At 39.0% G+C, this 15,981-nt stretch overlaps 1 protein-coding gene across 2 annotated transcripts in view; it reads left to right on the forward strand.

Annotated features, from left to right (window-relative positions):
• The window catches only part of tgfbr3 (transforming growth factor, beta receptor III), a 66,282-nt gene that overhangs the window by 15,470 nt on the left and 34,831 nt on the right, over positions 1–15,981 (forward strand). For both annotated transcript variants that reach the window (XM_067512709.1, XM_067512710.1), the window contains exon 3: positions 6,515–6,702. In XM_067512709.1, coding sequence (XP_067368810.1) covers positions 6,515–6,702 — 188 coding nt within the window. The remainder of the gene's footprint in view (positions 1–6,514; positions 6,703–15,981) is intronic.

Here is a 15,981-nt window from a genome sequence, read left to right on the forward strand (position 1 = left end):
CTATGCAGTTTTATGTCCCGATTAACGGACACAGTACTGGTTTGAGTATAAAAATATTCACTGGTTGATCTAGTTACGAAATGAATAATGAGTTGGTGAAGAATCTATAGAGCCTTGAAAAGAATCAATAATGGTTTTGACAATTGGTTAATTGTTTAAATAACTTTCTGGGTTTCTCTAGTATCAGTGATTCTGAATAGTTTATGTTTTTGACTAGTGGTCAGACTTCTGAAGACATCACTAAGGGCTTTCAGAATGGGTGAGTTTTCAGTGTAACATTTCATAGGTCAAACCAAACAGTTGCACCCTCAACATCTGCTACTAATAACATGTATATACATCCTTTAGTTCTACATTCTTCTCCACCGAAACATTACTTCTATTCCACCCATTGGTTTTATGGAGTAATCACAGATACTAAGTGACTAATTGTGGGATAAATGACATCAGCCTGTATGATAATAGGTACCATAATGTTAGTGCTCACATGGATTTATCCAGTAGAAATACAGAGACTACTTTACAGCATTACAATCTCATCACAGCATTGTTTATTAAGTTGTGCTCAGTTTCCTTAAAAGTCTTACAATTCTCCTCGCGTCCAATTTCCCTGATGTTTTCGCAATTATGCATGAGGTATGTGGCTTCTTTTATTACTTAGAAAAATAACTGCTTCAGACAGATTGCTTTCATGAACTGCATGACAACCAGTAGTCTGAATTATTTTGATTGGTGTCTTCCCATAAAATATGATGTGGCTACATTTTTGAAAAACTTGCTGTCTGGTTAAAGGTGTAAAACTGAGAGTGGGACTTTTAATCATATTCCAATAGCTTGGAAAGACAATCTGGTAGACTTTAATAGCATATGCGAAAGAGATATCACTGCTTAAATCATAAAGCAGGTTATAATCCAGAAGGAGCAGGCCAAAGACTGTGAAAAGTGTCTAGTGACATCAGTGCCTGGACTTCACACTTAAAATATATCAAGTGCGTATTCATACAGTCTTCCTCCTCACTTTGGATTTACTACGTTTACTTCCCCTCATACTGTTGACACTAACACAGTCAAGCCTATAATAATTTAGGCATTGCACAACAATAATGTAAATAATATAAAATAAAAGTATTATTACCTTTTTGCAGAAATGCATTTCTTGTTCATGTGGTCTTGTGATTTCAGACGTAGGATGTGTGTCTAGTGTATGTGTGAATATTTATGCAAAAAACATATGAATGTCATATTTAAAGAAGTCATTGGTGTTATTGTTTCATGGCCATTTCCTTGTGGCTTCCTAACATGAATCACATGAAGGAACCCCGGTCATGATCTGTGCAGGAAGGGAACAACATTAAAAAGTGGCAATGCTGAAGCATTAAGTCCCTTCAGTCGAAACTAAATCTGACTTCTGTTCATTGTGTCTTTGTCATAAGAGCAGTCTTCTGTCTATCTACAAGTCAAAAGGACAGTTGACCAGACAAACTAATTAGTTGTAATCATGCTGACTAACAACAGAATTGCACTAATTATTTGATATGATTGATTTTTCCCTGCACACTACAAATGGCATTGGAAAGAACAACCAAGTAGCTCTCAGTGACAGTGGGAGTGTGATTAGTCATTACAGTTTCTGGTTAAAACTTGTAACTTCCGCTACCCAACTGCAGTCTGTACCGCCAAAACTAAACTGAATAAGTCTCTCCTTTCTTTCCATCTAGTGAGTTTGCTCTAACGTCTCAGTTTCACAACAAAAAACACAACATTTGTGTCTCTGTGACATTTGTCTTTTGGCAGCCCTGATGTCAAAATTTTAACAGCAAGTTAGTTAACACATTTAATGTTAAGGCTTTTTAAGCTGTCTGAATAAAATTTTATCTATTTCTGATTATCGCCACTGCCTAGCAACCACAGATCAGAAAAATGGCAGTGGGTGTTACCCTGTGTAGTTTAGATTCTTTCGATATTACAATGTTTCCTGGTTCAAACAGTGTTAGAAATTTAACATTCCAAGGCTGTTGTGCAGATTTGATTATGTGAAAAGAATGTGTAACAAAAATGTTTGAAACATTGCAAATTTGCCAGACGGTGAATAGATATTTAGAACTTTCGTTTAAAATTTTGAAATCTTGTTTTAAACTCTATACACAAGTTAAAAACCTTACATAACCATTCGACTAATAATCCTCAATGAATGTGACTTGACCTCATAGCTTGGCAGGGGGGAAGGATTGAGGTACGGATGAGATGTTGATGTTGAGTCTGTTGGGTGGGATCAGGAGCTGGCTGTCTCTGTCCATGTTAGCTTTTCTTTCTAAAGCCTTGTCTGTTGCTGATTTAGCTGGACACAGACAGTCCCATGAGAACTAGGATCCCATTTTATTACTATTACGTTTAACAAAATGCATTTTTAGGATTCAAAGTTAAGAAAAGGAATAGACAGAATTCACCTGTCTTTTATTATAGTTATGCAGCAGGGAACGTTTTTCATTATTATATTAAACTGATGCACCTTTCATTCATCTATATGCAGCGTATAGTATCACAGATGTAAGAAATCAGATTTTGACAGATGTGAGGGAAATTAGGCATCTTATCGCCAGTATTTTGAACATGATGTTAGACCCCCAAAGTGCACTGCAATTAACCTAGATTTGGTAATAGATGATAATGAATTAATTTTCTGTGGTTTGGGCATATTAGAGAGTAGCTTACCAGAAAACAGTTCATCACAAGAATTTGGCACTGGGCTGCCAAAATAAGCTGCAAAGGATCTATAAGTAGACATAACTGAATTTTCCAGAATGTAGGCTATACAGATGCAGCAGCCTCTGCCATTCATCTTTTAGATGGCTATTACTCATTAGAGGTTTTATTAGCTTGAATTAGCAGCTTGAATATAAAAATCTGATTTAGCTGTAAACTATAGCAAGTAATTTTGGTTTATTCTGTCTTGGTGTGCTCAAGCTGGTCTAGTTTTGTAGGGTAAGTGAACAACAGCTTCTCTTATTCCTCTGCTGTGGGCGTTTGGCCTGGCCAGCTAAAAGGCACTAGTGGTAGCTGGACAGGACGTACTCTGTACTCCACTGATGACAGAGGAAACAGAAATGATGGCTGGAGAGGACAGGAGACAGAAACCGAGGAGAAAAGCAGGCACAGAGACAAGGTGACACAAGAAACAAAGCCACAAAGCCAACAGATGCAGTCTTTATTTTTTCTTTCACTTTTTTCCATCCTTGAAAGTTTGTAGGCTAATGTCAATGGCATATGTGATGGAAACTCAGTTGAGTTCAACCTGATAGAACAAGTGAATCACCGTTGAAGTACCTTGTCTCTTTCCAACCACATGTCGAAGTGTCCCTGGGCAAAATATTGAACCCCCAACAGCCCATTCCCATCCCCAGCTGTGCAGTGCCGGTCCAAGCCCGGTAGAAATTGGGGAGGGTTGAACCAGTAGGGGCATCCAGTGTAAAAACTGTTCCAAATCAACATGTGGATAAACGATCCGCTGTGGCGACCCTGACCTCGCAGGATAAGCCGAAAGTACACACACAAAAAAACATTTGTTTAAAGACTAACATCAAAGAAATGGTCATAGGTCGTGCAGATTAGGAGACCTTTTCTTTCTTGGGGACAACAATGTGCCCAGTTATAATTCTAACCACCTGCCTATGAAATTTTGCATTTTTTTATTCATTCTATTTTTTTAGCTTGAACAAGGTGCAAAACAATAATATTAACAGATACCTTAGTAATCCCCATGGGGAAACCGTTGTTGGACAGCTGCACATAGATGATGGTTTATTGAAGGACAGTTCAGAAGAGACAGGACTCCAAGCCAACAACCCTGGGTTTCATGGGCAGTTTGTCTATCAGCCACAGCTGCCCATGGACTCTGTAACACTCAGCCCATTACATTTGGTTATTTCTTGAGAACAAGAAGAAACTGTGGTCTGTTGGTGTCACTGGAGAAAATGTGAGGTGATAAAATGTATCCTCTGCAGAGTTGTGAGTTTATACAGTATAAAATGTTAGTTAAATCCATTAACTGAGCAGATAAATTGTTACTAACAATATTAATGGAACCATTTAGCAAAATGGTGGATCTATGCAAAATATCTCTTCCAAAGTCCATGAAAAAAGTTTTGCTCTGGAACAAATTATTGAACAGACTGATGGTTATTACCACATTTAGGCTCAGCGAAAACAAACTCATGAAATGTTTGCCCTACTTTTCTTTTCAACACTTTCTTTTTTCCCCTAATGCCTCCTTTTATTTCTATTGTATTTTTAAATTATTAGAAATCAGATCTTTCCCTGAGCATTGTAATCATTTTGGCAGTCTCACAGAAAGAACTCCATTTTTCTTTGTTTGTCTGTCTTTTGTTTATTATTCTCCATGTGTGAGAGGAAAAAGTGAGTTGGACTGCCCTCAGATGTGTTTGTGGGAGTGAGGCATGATGACATGCTTAGAAAGGGAATAGGGTTTGGTCCTTTGGGATGAAAAAGAAGGCGGGGGGGGTTAGGTGGGGGTTAAAATACTGATGCGCCACAGGTTTTTGCCATTACGCCTCATGCTTTTATCACTATAGGCCTTACCATGTTTTAAAATATGTATGCTCTCAAAGACTTACAGAGTTAATCTTTTTGGGCTTGGAGTGAATTTACAAGCAACAAAATAGAGTATAAAGTCCAGCCTTAGACCTTTGTCAAGGGCTAAGGATTTGTCTCAAGAGACAGATAATGAGATAATGAGACTAAGATGCTTTATGAAAATAAAGCATATGTTTTGTTTTTTTTTTTGTCATACAATAAGAGATGAGCTATGCGATATATGATCTCTGACTTTATACTGATCTAACATAGGGTTACTGGACAACATGGAAAGAGAAAACAATAGCTTTGTGTTCTGAGCAAAAAAAAAAAAAAAAAGAAGAAAAGTTTCCCCCTAGCTGTACCCCGCTGCTGAGGCACTGTGTATACAGACTCAGTTGGGGAGATTTTAACATTGTTATCTAACTGTCTTTCAGTTAAATTTAAATCTATTCCAAATGTTCCACCTGATTGTTATTGGCAATGTCAGTTTTTCTCGTTTGGGTTTGAAATGTGAGCAGGTCTTGGCTGGCACAAGACCGGTGGGGGGTCTGACTCTGCGCTACATGTAAAACCTACGACACAGACATTAACACCCTATAGATGACTTTCTAATTGAAAGGAGCTGTTTAGTAGCTCATTCAAAGTCTGTGTTTTTGTGCCACCCTGACTTCATGTAAGATGGATGTGTGTGGAAGTTACACCCCAAATGTCTTTAGGTGGGTCATACAGATATAAAGCATACAGGAAGTTTACACTAAAGGAAGATCTCAGGTCGTGGTGAAGATTGTCAAACACTTGACAGCTTTTGCCTGATGAAAAAGAAGTTCTGTATTTTGCAAGAATAATGGCAATGTTAGATTTAACCCTAAGAGCACTAAATATGTGTTTTTGTGAATATGGGTTTAAGTCAAGAAGACCTGATTTACTACTTGCCCCCATTTGACTATTTACGTCAGGAAGACAAAAAGTGCTTTGTGCTTCTGACAATGACAACGAATGTATTTCCTTTACCGCGTAATAATATAGTGTGATAGTATAAGTGTGCATCACATTAAAAACGTAGCTCTTTCAGTCAAGAAAGTAAAGTGTAAAAGTATAATAACTAGAATACTCTCATTGAGAGATAGGAGTTAAACTCTACTCTTGACACATAACTGGTTTAAAAAACCTTAGAAAAAGTTATAATGCCCTGTGCATTAAGACATGTGTAGACCTGGAACATGTGAAGTTCATCACTACTGTAGGTTTCACTGACAGGTTTTTTACCTCAAATGGTCCAGGAACTCATTTCATTGCCAAGGAAACCAGTGAAGGCAGCAGCTAATGGTTAGTTACAAGCTATACAAGACAGTGTGTAGTCCTCTGAAAGTGTATAGTCTGGTTCTTCTCCAGTGTCATTAGATAAGGTCAAATTTTACCACTGAAGTAAAAAAAAAAAAAAAAAGTTGAAATTGCCTTGAGTGGAGTATAATTAAATGACTCATACCTTACACAGAAACATACTTCTGTCTTATTGTTCAGGGGAAAAGTAGGACATTATTTAGCGATTTCCATTTACTCAATTACTCAGTTTAATACAATTTATTTTATTGAACGTAAGTTGTTGGGTACTGATACTGTTTGTAGAATAAATAATTTCTGCATTTGTAAACAAAAAACAGGCACCTACTCAAATGCAATTTTAGCATTGAAATATTTTAGCCAGACCACTAGCACCATGCAGAAATAACTGACAGTATAAGTGTTCATTTAAATTTTGTGGTTTTAAGTTCTTCGTGTTTAAAGGAAATATGTGTCTGCTTTTATATTGTAACACTCCTTTCTTTTCTGGAACTGATCACAACCAGAGGACATTAATCTATAAAAAAGGAAGAAGTCTTCTATAATTCATATTGAAAGTATCTTATTCTATGTTTTGCAGGGACTTTGTTTCGCAGCCCCTGTGAGTTGCTGCCAGTGGGAATGGGACACCCAGTGCAGGCCATGTTAAAGAGCTTCACTGTCCTGTCAGGCTGTGTAAGCAGGGGCACTGTCAGCCTCCCTCAGGAAGTCCACATCATCAACCTCAGAGGACATGCCCCACAGGGAACAGACAACACCCCGGTCGAAGTGAGTCATCCTTAGTAAAAGAAACTGTATAATTGAGTTATGTTATCTAACTCCATAATTAAGTATTTTCTAGACTTTGAGTCACAATAGGAAAGAAGGGAAACCTACAGCAATCATCTAAACACATATACATACTCCCAGTATATAAATTAGAGTTAGGGGTCGCTAATTATTTAGTAACTCTCTAGAGTGTTGTGCATTGTTGTTCAACAAAATTGACCAGTGAGAGGTTCCAAAGCTGACCCATCACGTGATGACTGATAAGGAGGGTTATATTGGCTTCACTCAGTTTTCCACTTCCCCTTCTTGCGCTGTTTGAATCTTCGATTGACAATAGCTGCCAGTCCTTTTCCCTTTTCCTTACAGGAAACATCTTGGCCAATGCTGTGAAGTAAAGACTCACTCACATAAACGTGGCGCTGTGGTGTTTGTTGGTGTGTTCACATCCATATTACTGAGTTAGCAAATAACTAAATAAAGCAAGAAACATGCTTTTAACTCCAGTAAGTCATAGTAGTTCCCAAAAAACTCTTTTGTTCCATTTTTTCCTATTTGCCATTTCATTCTCGGTGTTATACATATTTTTAGTCAATAAAGAGTTCTTAAAAGGAGTTACTGTAAAATAAATTCCCCCTGTGTATACAAAAGATGTGTTTGTACTATCTACTCCTGTCGCATAAAGGTCTGCAAACCTCTTCTCTTACTCTGACAGAGGAAAGAAATAAAGGTGGATAGAGCTATGCAGCTTAAAAGCTACATTAGCTTCCTCCATTTTGGACTCATTGCTAGTGACAAGTAGTAAATGACTGATATTTTTCAACTACTTATTTGTTTTAGGCAGATTTGTTTAGTGCACTCATTCAAGCTGTCAGCACACCTGATCGTGTTCCTAAAGTCGATCTCTGTTTTGACACGACCCCCTGCCTCAGGCGTTCTACAGCATGTCTCATGGCAGGACTCCTCACTCTTAGTCATAGTTTGAAGATGAATCATGAGCTCATGGCCTTCCAAAATGCTGTGTCTGTATTTTGAAGTGTCCCGAACCCCAACCTCCCATCCCTCGTAGCTCCCCCCAATAAGTGTGGAAAGCCGCCTGCAAAGACTTGTTTTTGCAGTTTTTGTTGCTACTTGTTGCTTAAACGTTGCCAAGAGCAAATTCAGAGAGCTGCAGTTTTTGTGTGTTAATGTGCGGCATCAGCAGGTTAACATCAACCTTACTATCTCTTTTTTGTTGCTTTGTGCTTTTTTTAAACTTTACTAAATAAACATAAACGATAGGTTTGTGTAGTCATAACAATGAGTAGGATTTCATGTTTACTCCACACGATGCAATGTAGCGGAGCCAAAGCAGATACTTACTTTGGAGTTTTGTCAGATTTGTACAACACCTACATAGAGTACAAGGTTTTTTTCTGGCTCACAATGTGGTGGTACAATCCTGATCATGTGCATGCGTGTGTTGTAAATACAGTATGTGTTTAGTGTCTTTAGTGTAATCAGCCCCTGGTTACTTTCTCCTGGTCCCCTGTCCTTTTAATCCCAACTATCCCCTCAGTTCCCTGCCAGTTCATCTTTGTTGTTATGTTGCATGCCTCTGGACAGCAATCCCACTAATCCCTTCCCTGTTTGGACTTGTGTTTCACTGTTCCGCCTGTTGCCGGTATTTGTACCCATCTGCTTGGTCTGAGGTTTAGTTATTTGTCGGTCACCGTTTATCTGTCTCTGTTTTCCACTCTGTGTAATTCTTAGTTTATCCTTTTATGTCCCTTTACTGTTCATTCATCCCTGTTTGTGCAGACCTCTCTTGGTTTAGTGTATTCGTATTTGTATGTATGTATGTAGGAGTGTATGTGTCCCGTTTCCCCCTTTCTTCAGCTCATTTGCGGTTTTGTTAAAATTGTTCTCCCTCCTGTATTTAGGTTTATGTTCTGATTCTTAGTTTTGGTTTAGTTCTCACCTAAATGATTTTCTGTTTTCTCTCACAATTCCCCACAATAACCCCCTTTGAGTTTGAAGCCTCCTCTTGCTGTTTCCTTACTTGGGTCCTCAAAAACCGAATACCATAATTCATGACAGATGGACCAAGAGAGCAGATGAATGCAGAATAGCAAGTTTCACAAGAGACAGTGAATCAGTTAATTTAGTTCAGTGAACTAGAAGCTGCTAGCTAAATGTGTTACACTTACACTTTAGCTTTTCTAACAGGAGAAGCAAAAGTACCTAATCGCTCAAGTTTGCAAAAGCTGTTGATCTAATCATCGACAGAGCTGTAACAAGAGAGCAATGATGTAATATTTGCTAATGCATTAGCAGAACATTTAACAAAGGTGGAGATTGTACATCACCACTGACACTGGAAGGGGAAGATGTTCGTTAGAAAGCTGTGTTTTCCAAGAAAAAACAAAACAAAAGTCACACTCTTGATGGGGTAGAGGCGGCAGAATTTTGACAGGCCCTAAAGAACATGCTTCTCTCAAGATGAATTATGATTAGATACAGATAAATGTTCAAAAAAAACAAACATTAGGTTTGTCATTAGGGATTGTCTACACCTGCTGTCAGATAAGATTCAGTTATTTTTTTAATGCATCAAGATACAGTATTTGCTTTTTATTAACTTGTGCAGGCAAATAAACTGGAAAATTACGCCATCATAACAATCACATTGAAATAGATTCAGATTGTACAGTACTGAATTTTAGTTATTTTAAATTATTTGTTTTTTCTTTCTCTCTTCGGTCATTTCGTTTTTTAAATGACCTCTCATTGCACTGCCCTTTGGATATTCCAATACAACCTTCAGATTGAGAGAAATCTATCTCTTGACATCAATTGCTCTACTATCTGACAACTTATCACCTCCCTAGTCAACTGAGGACTCATGCAAAGGATGCACAAATCCAGCAGTCTGTTCCTCCACCTACAGCCTTGACTTGAAAAAGGTTACTCTGGCTCTGGAGATTAGTTGGCCCTGTAGAAGCTCAGTCTGTGACTGGAGATTTCTGCTTGTGATTAGATAAGATACCCTAAAGGACACAGACATATTCAATGCATCAACACATTCACCTGGTGCTTGAAGGCTTTCAACCTGAGACGTGGGCACATATTGGCCTGTTCTGACACAAACAGCTGATTCCCAAGCGCTTAGCCTTCACCGTGCCTGTGTTCGAGGGCACATAGTGCGTCAGAGGGTCTCATTGACACTATTTGCCCCTGATCTTTCATGACAGGAGGGAAGGATAATCCAGAAGAGAAGGAATTATACCTTCAAATGAAGGGGATCCTAAAATGTTGCCCACATTAGGTCAATGATGGTATCACCAAAAAGACTGTGGAAAAGGACCACATTGCTTTTGATTCTTGATTTACGAAGCAAGAATGTTTGACAAGAAGGTTTTTTTTAACATTCTTCTGAAAAACAACAGTTTGTTCTCAAAAGCTGATCTTCCCCAGTCCTATCATAAATGTATGTGTGTTAATGGATTAAAGATCATCTTGCTTCATGGGAATAGGGTTCTGTAAGGAATATACTCCTTTATAGAACTCATATATTTAAGCTTGAACTTTAATTTGCAGTTGCCATTAGAGGAACTTTCCTTAATTTTAGAATTTTTATCAATTTAAATCCCGTTGATTTGCAGGTTTGCCAATTGATTTTCCTGCAGGTTTTCTAAGTCAGCATAGAGGTGCCTGGTCTGTTCTCTGACTTCTCCTCTTCACCTTTGGTGATGGGGGAGGAAGTGGTGTCTGGACCACACAGCAGACTATATGTGGATGTTTTTTAACGATAGCCTGTAGTACAAGATGTACCTGTGGCTGAGCTTGTTTTAGGGGCTGCTCGAGAACATGATGTGCCTGATTGCTTACTTAGTAATTGTGAGAAAGACGTGGTGTTACACATGGTGTGTATGGACTAATACGAGGTTCACATGGTCAATTTGTGACACACACAAACACGCACACATTCTGCAGCTGCCATGTGTGGACTGCTTCAGATCTCTTTCACGTCCGTATGTGAAAGTCTTGTGGCTTTCAGTTTGTCCATATATTCAGTAAAGACGTGAGAGCAATTAATTGTTTCCTGTCTGCACCAGTGAACCCATTCTACGTGGGTATTAACTAAGTGATATGAACTGTTACCCACACAAAAAAATGCACAGCTGGGCATGACTCAGAATACAAACTTTGGCACCTGGCCAATCTCCAGACCAGAGCTGAGCGATTAAATGCAATGCACACCTCAGTAGTGACTGTGCATAGTGCTTCGTCTGGGATATACTTCATGTTCAGGGCCTAAGACTAACCTAACAGAAGGAGAAAATGTGCTAATCATTTATTCAAGAAGCCTATAGCTATAGGACCCCCCCCCCACTAAAAGTAGGAATCATGTGATGTACAGATGTGTGTTCACCTCTGCTCAGATGAAAGTATCAGTACCAGTCTGTGTTTGATTAAGAGCAAATAAGACAAACTTACTTATGTAACTGGGGATGTAGCCGTGATACATGTAAACGTGTGATAAAGTGTAAATCAACTGCATTAATACAGTTGTAGAGCTGATATTTATGACACATATTTGGTTGCAAGTTTTTGAGAAAGAATGTGCTGTTAGGTCACTTTGGTCCACGCCAAAAAAAAATCTCAACATTTACAGTATTGCGATGAAATTTTAAACCGACACTCATAAATCATGATTGCTTTCACGATTCTCTCTGCTTTCATGATGCCTGCAGTCTCAGACAATTCCCATTGACCCTTAGCAGACCATGTTTATGGACTGGCTTTACATGGCTACCTTGTAAAAAAAATAAAAATAAAAGAAGAAGAAAGAAAAAACAAATTAACATACTCTTGTCTTTTTACTCAGACCTTCTTTTACACAGTAGGCTGTTTTCATTACAGACTCATAACTCTTTTCAATAAACTTACCAGTACTGACATTGGCTTGTCTAGACAATATATATATTTTTTTGCTTCAGAAATGTTATTCACATTTGTCTGAAATAAAGTGTGAGAATTTCATCAGCTCCAGTGGTCCTGATCAAAGAAACATAAGCCTCTTTTCTCTCCAATACTCCTGTGGGGCTCTAAGAAGAGACTGTCCAGATTGGAAAGGCTGTATGCTTGGATAGGTCCTTGTAGTCACTGGGATGTGGATGAACTTGGAAGTCATAGTAAGTTTGTAGTACCAGGTTGAGGCCTAGTATTTCATAAAATAACTTTAGTTAATAATTATTTCCTCCAATAATTCTTACAATTTTCACATTTTCAAAAGGTTCTATAACATTGTTTAAAGAAGATGTAATCTAGAGTAAGAGAACAAATGAGAGTTACAGTTGGAGAAAACTTTGTGAGCTAGACTTACTGCTCAATTTTCATCCAAGCTTTAAACCCCTTGGGATTTTAAGGAAAAATATCTTTTCGTGCGTTGACTGTTGACCTGAAGGTGTTGGTATTTTGCCACTTAAGCTCTACCAAAACAATGACCTCATCTTGCTGTGGTCTTTTTTTGTTCCCCTTGCTCTGGTTCAACTGTGTAGGTATCAAGTCTGAACATTTTTCCACATGTTTTTTCTGTCACATGCCAAAGTGGCCCTTTGCACCTTGCTAACAACCAACTTTCACATCTGTGAAGATGCAGGGGCTTGGTATTGTTACAGACACCTTGTTCCCAAATCGCTGCCAAACTTAGAACAAAAATAAACAACTCCTAAAATGAGGCCTGTCTAGGAATACAGTGGGGTGATAAGGTGGAAAATAAACTAAGCAGCAAGTGATATCTCAAATCGTCTTCTAATCACTTTACCAAAGGCAAACATCAAACACGGCCACTGGCTCTGAATCAGGGTGAGGCAGAGCAGATGATTGTTTTATCAGCTGGAATTCACAGATATCCTTGACTATGTGAGTGACTAGCTGGAGGAGTTTACCAGGCGGCATAGTGAGAGCTCAGTGTCAGATATGAGCTGAGCTCACACACGAAACAGCCTCCATTTTAATTGAAATTTGCTTTTCGAAATCAATTGTGTCAAACTTCACTCATTGGGACCATTGTTGTTCCTGGCAGTTCTCCTGATGTTTTTAAGAGCAATCTGTAATAAAAGAGCTATGGAAAGATGTTAGGACTTCATCCACCTAGTTGAAATGAAACTTGATTTTTTCGAAAAATGAAAGATGGTACAATTGGAAATTGGAATAACAAATATGGACCAACATAGATGAACCTCCAGATGCACAACTCATGCGTGGAGTACTGAAATAATATAAAGCTAGCAACAGCTCCCCCTGAAAACATTGGTTGGTGCAGAAAAAGTATATAACACATTTCTTTCTTTTAGTACAAGTTTTACCAAAGAGATATACGCTTTAGCTGTTTAGTGGTGTGTAATATTTTCAGCATGTCCTGCCATTCTGCCATATTACTCAAAGATTACTAACCAGTGGTCCCGTCCCTCTTTGACATTCTGTTTTCAGGCTGTTTTCTTGCAGTTGGGCTGAGTGCAGACAGATTATCATCACAGTTCAGGGGAAAGGCTCCAGGTAGCATCCCCATCTTGCTCAAATATGTGGGTGGCGCTGATAACAGCGGTAAAACCGGTTTTGGTTCGCCTCACGTCCATCATTGAGCTCCTTTGCTCAGGCCTCCCCTTTCCTCTGTACGCCCTCAGTGATCCAGAAAGAACCAAGATCCAGACAGACAAGACACACGAATATTTACACACATCAGATAACACAGTATGATTGGGCCCAGACAGTGCGCCTTTCTCCTTTTGTAGCCCTGAATGTAGTTGTTAGTCAGCTCTCTTTGTTTTCAGAATTTGCAGTGTTCCAGAATTCAGCATTCAGCACTTTGTCCGTAATCTTTCATACTCATCTATCTTAACTCATACTGATTTCTGCTGAAAACATGCAAGCTGCTCATGTTGTTATTCAGACCCTGCCCAGCCTGTTGTACTCATGGAGTACATTGTGCTCTCATTCACTCTCATTCTCAATTTGATTATTTCCTGGGAGGGAGAGTGTGTTCTCAGATTAGCCTTACTTTGTGGCTAATTAAAGGACGTTTGGGGTTTTCTCTAAATCTCCAGGGATTATCAGGCACTTAATTAGCTCTGTCAATAAAGGAAACTCCCTTTTCCTGCAAGGTCACTTGAGCCACACTGATACTGACTCTGACTGCAGGGTTACTGCTGGTTACATTTCTGGCAACAGGATTTCACAATGAAAGTATCACAATTTAGCATTGATACGCACTTTAAACTAAGTGTGATTTAGTTACCTTGAAATTACAATCACATGCTCAAGACTGGACAAACAAATTACTCATTACAATTACAGTTTTGACAGGCATCAGTGAGATCTAAATCTAAACATGTGGTTCTGCTTTACAGTAAAGGCGTTTTCCTTCCAGTTGGTGCTGTGTTTGTTGTTGGAGATGATTTGAAGCTTAAAGTTGAAGCTGTATTTTATTTTTTTAACTATTCTATTGTTTACACATGCTACCACCACTAATGGTATGCTCCGTGGCGGGCTTTGCTTATCCTGCTACAGCTGTCGTCCCTTGTGTGGAGTTTAGTTTCAGTAACGTGATAGGTCCAGACAAGCCTCCATCCCTTGTTGCTGGCAAATGTGCCCGTTAACTGTAATACACTGTGGACCTTGAGATCCCTGTGCCAGCCTCCTGATAATCAATCAGACATAGCCTTCTGTCCCCAGCAGACCCTCTCTGCAGGGTCCTCTGAAGGTAGCTGCACCAGGGACAACTCAGTGCCACCTGATCCTTGTGAACACTATTAAAATTACTTTGATGCCTGGTGTTTCTGCACCTCTTCTTTCCACACCCTGGCTGTGTGACAGGTCTGTTGCTATGCACACCAGTATTACCAAACCTCATGACAGCAGCTTTGTGGGCTGGGATTCACACCAGCTGCTGTTGAGCCCTCTATATTGCTTATATTGCGCAATCGAAAACCGATTCAGATTGGTATTCTGACTGTTTACCTGTTGAAAAACACTAGGATCAGTATTACCACAGTTTTCCCTTTTTCACCCGTTTGGCTTTCTTTCTCTGCTCCTCTGTTTATGCGTGTGTTTGCAGGTGACTCACGTCTTCTGTCTGGTTTTAAAATTCCTCCTTTTTTAAAATTCTCTCTCACTCTTGTTTTGTTCTCATTTTGTTCCGCCTCCCTCTTCCATCTCTTTTAGCCAGGGCCTCAAAGTTGAGCCAGGTATGATTATATCTTGGTGGTTGTTATTCTCGGAGGAGCAATGCACACACTTTTTCCATAGTCTGGACTAAAGGGCAGGCAAATATGCAAAAAAAGAGGAGAAAACAGCGCGTCTCTGATGTGTTTGTTTGGATCCCCATTCAGTATGGCTCCTAGATAAGTGTTCGGTAATTTCTTCCATTTTAATGTCTCAGAGGGACTTTGAAAAGATTTTTTTTCAACACATTCACCACACGATTAAGCCCTTGTCTTTGTCTTACTCGCCTTCAAGGTTTACATCTTTGGAAGACTAATAATTAGGCTTTGATCATATTCATTCTGCGCTGTCGGTATCTCTTGTTAAATGGCTTCATGCAGCACCTGTCAGAATATTTAAATCTAGAATCCATTTCTGCTAAGGGGGACAAGAGCCCAGCATGCTGTTGGTTTGGTAAAACAATGTGTAGCAAAGAATGTGTGTGTGTGTATGTTTTAGGGGCGTAACAGTTCTGACACAAACTGTGACACAAATGTCCCTGATCTTGTGGCAGAACTGTGACCGTGAAGCAGCTGAGTTCCACATCGTCACTCAGAAAACAAGGTCTGGACCACACTAAGGGGTTTGGAGATTTTCATAGTATCTTCTCTTTGTAGCGCTCAATTACATAGGTTTGTTAGGGTTCAAAGTTGAAGGTCTGTTTGATCCCATCATGCAATTTCAGTCTGAATACGGTTTTCTAACTTCTTCTCAGGAATTCCAGACAGTAGCTGGCTCAAATGTAGAAATAAAAAAGGGACACCTATAAACTGCTTACTTCAGGATAAAATACAAAGTTTCTGATACCAACTAGAAGAGGGTCACAAATCACTTGAAGAGGGAAACCCAAGAGAGCCCTGACACCAAATACTACACTACATAATTATGATTATAAATCTGGTAAAATACCAGAAATGCTAATTCCACTGTAGAGAAGGTTGGACAAGTTTGTTAGACGTGATATTCAGTTTATAATTACAAATATCGTTATAACAACTAAAAAGCAGCCACTGCAATATAATTATCACAAGCTGC

Source organism: Channa argus, chromosome 8, assembly GCF_033026475.1.
Source record: "Channa argus isolate prfri chromosome 8, Channa argus male v1.0, whole genome shotgun sequence".
NCBI lineage: Eukaryota > Metazoa > Chordata > Actinopteri > Anabantiformes > Channidae > Channa > Channa argus.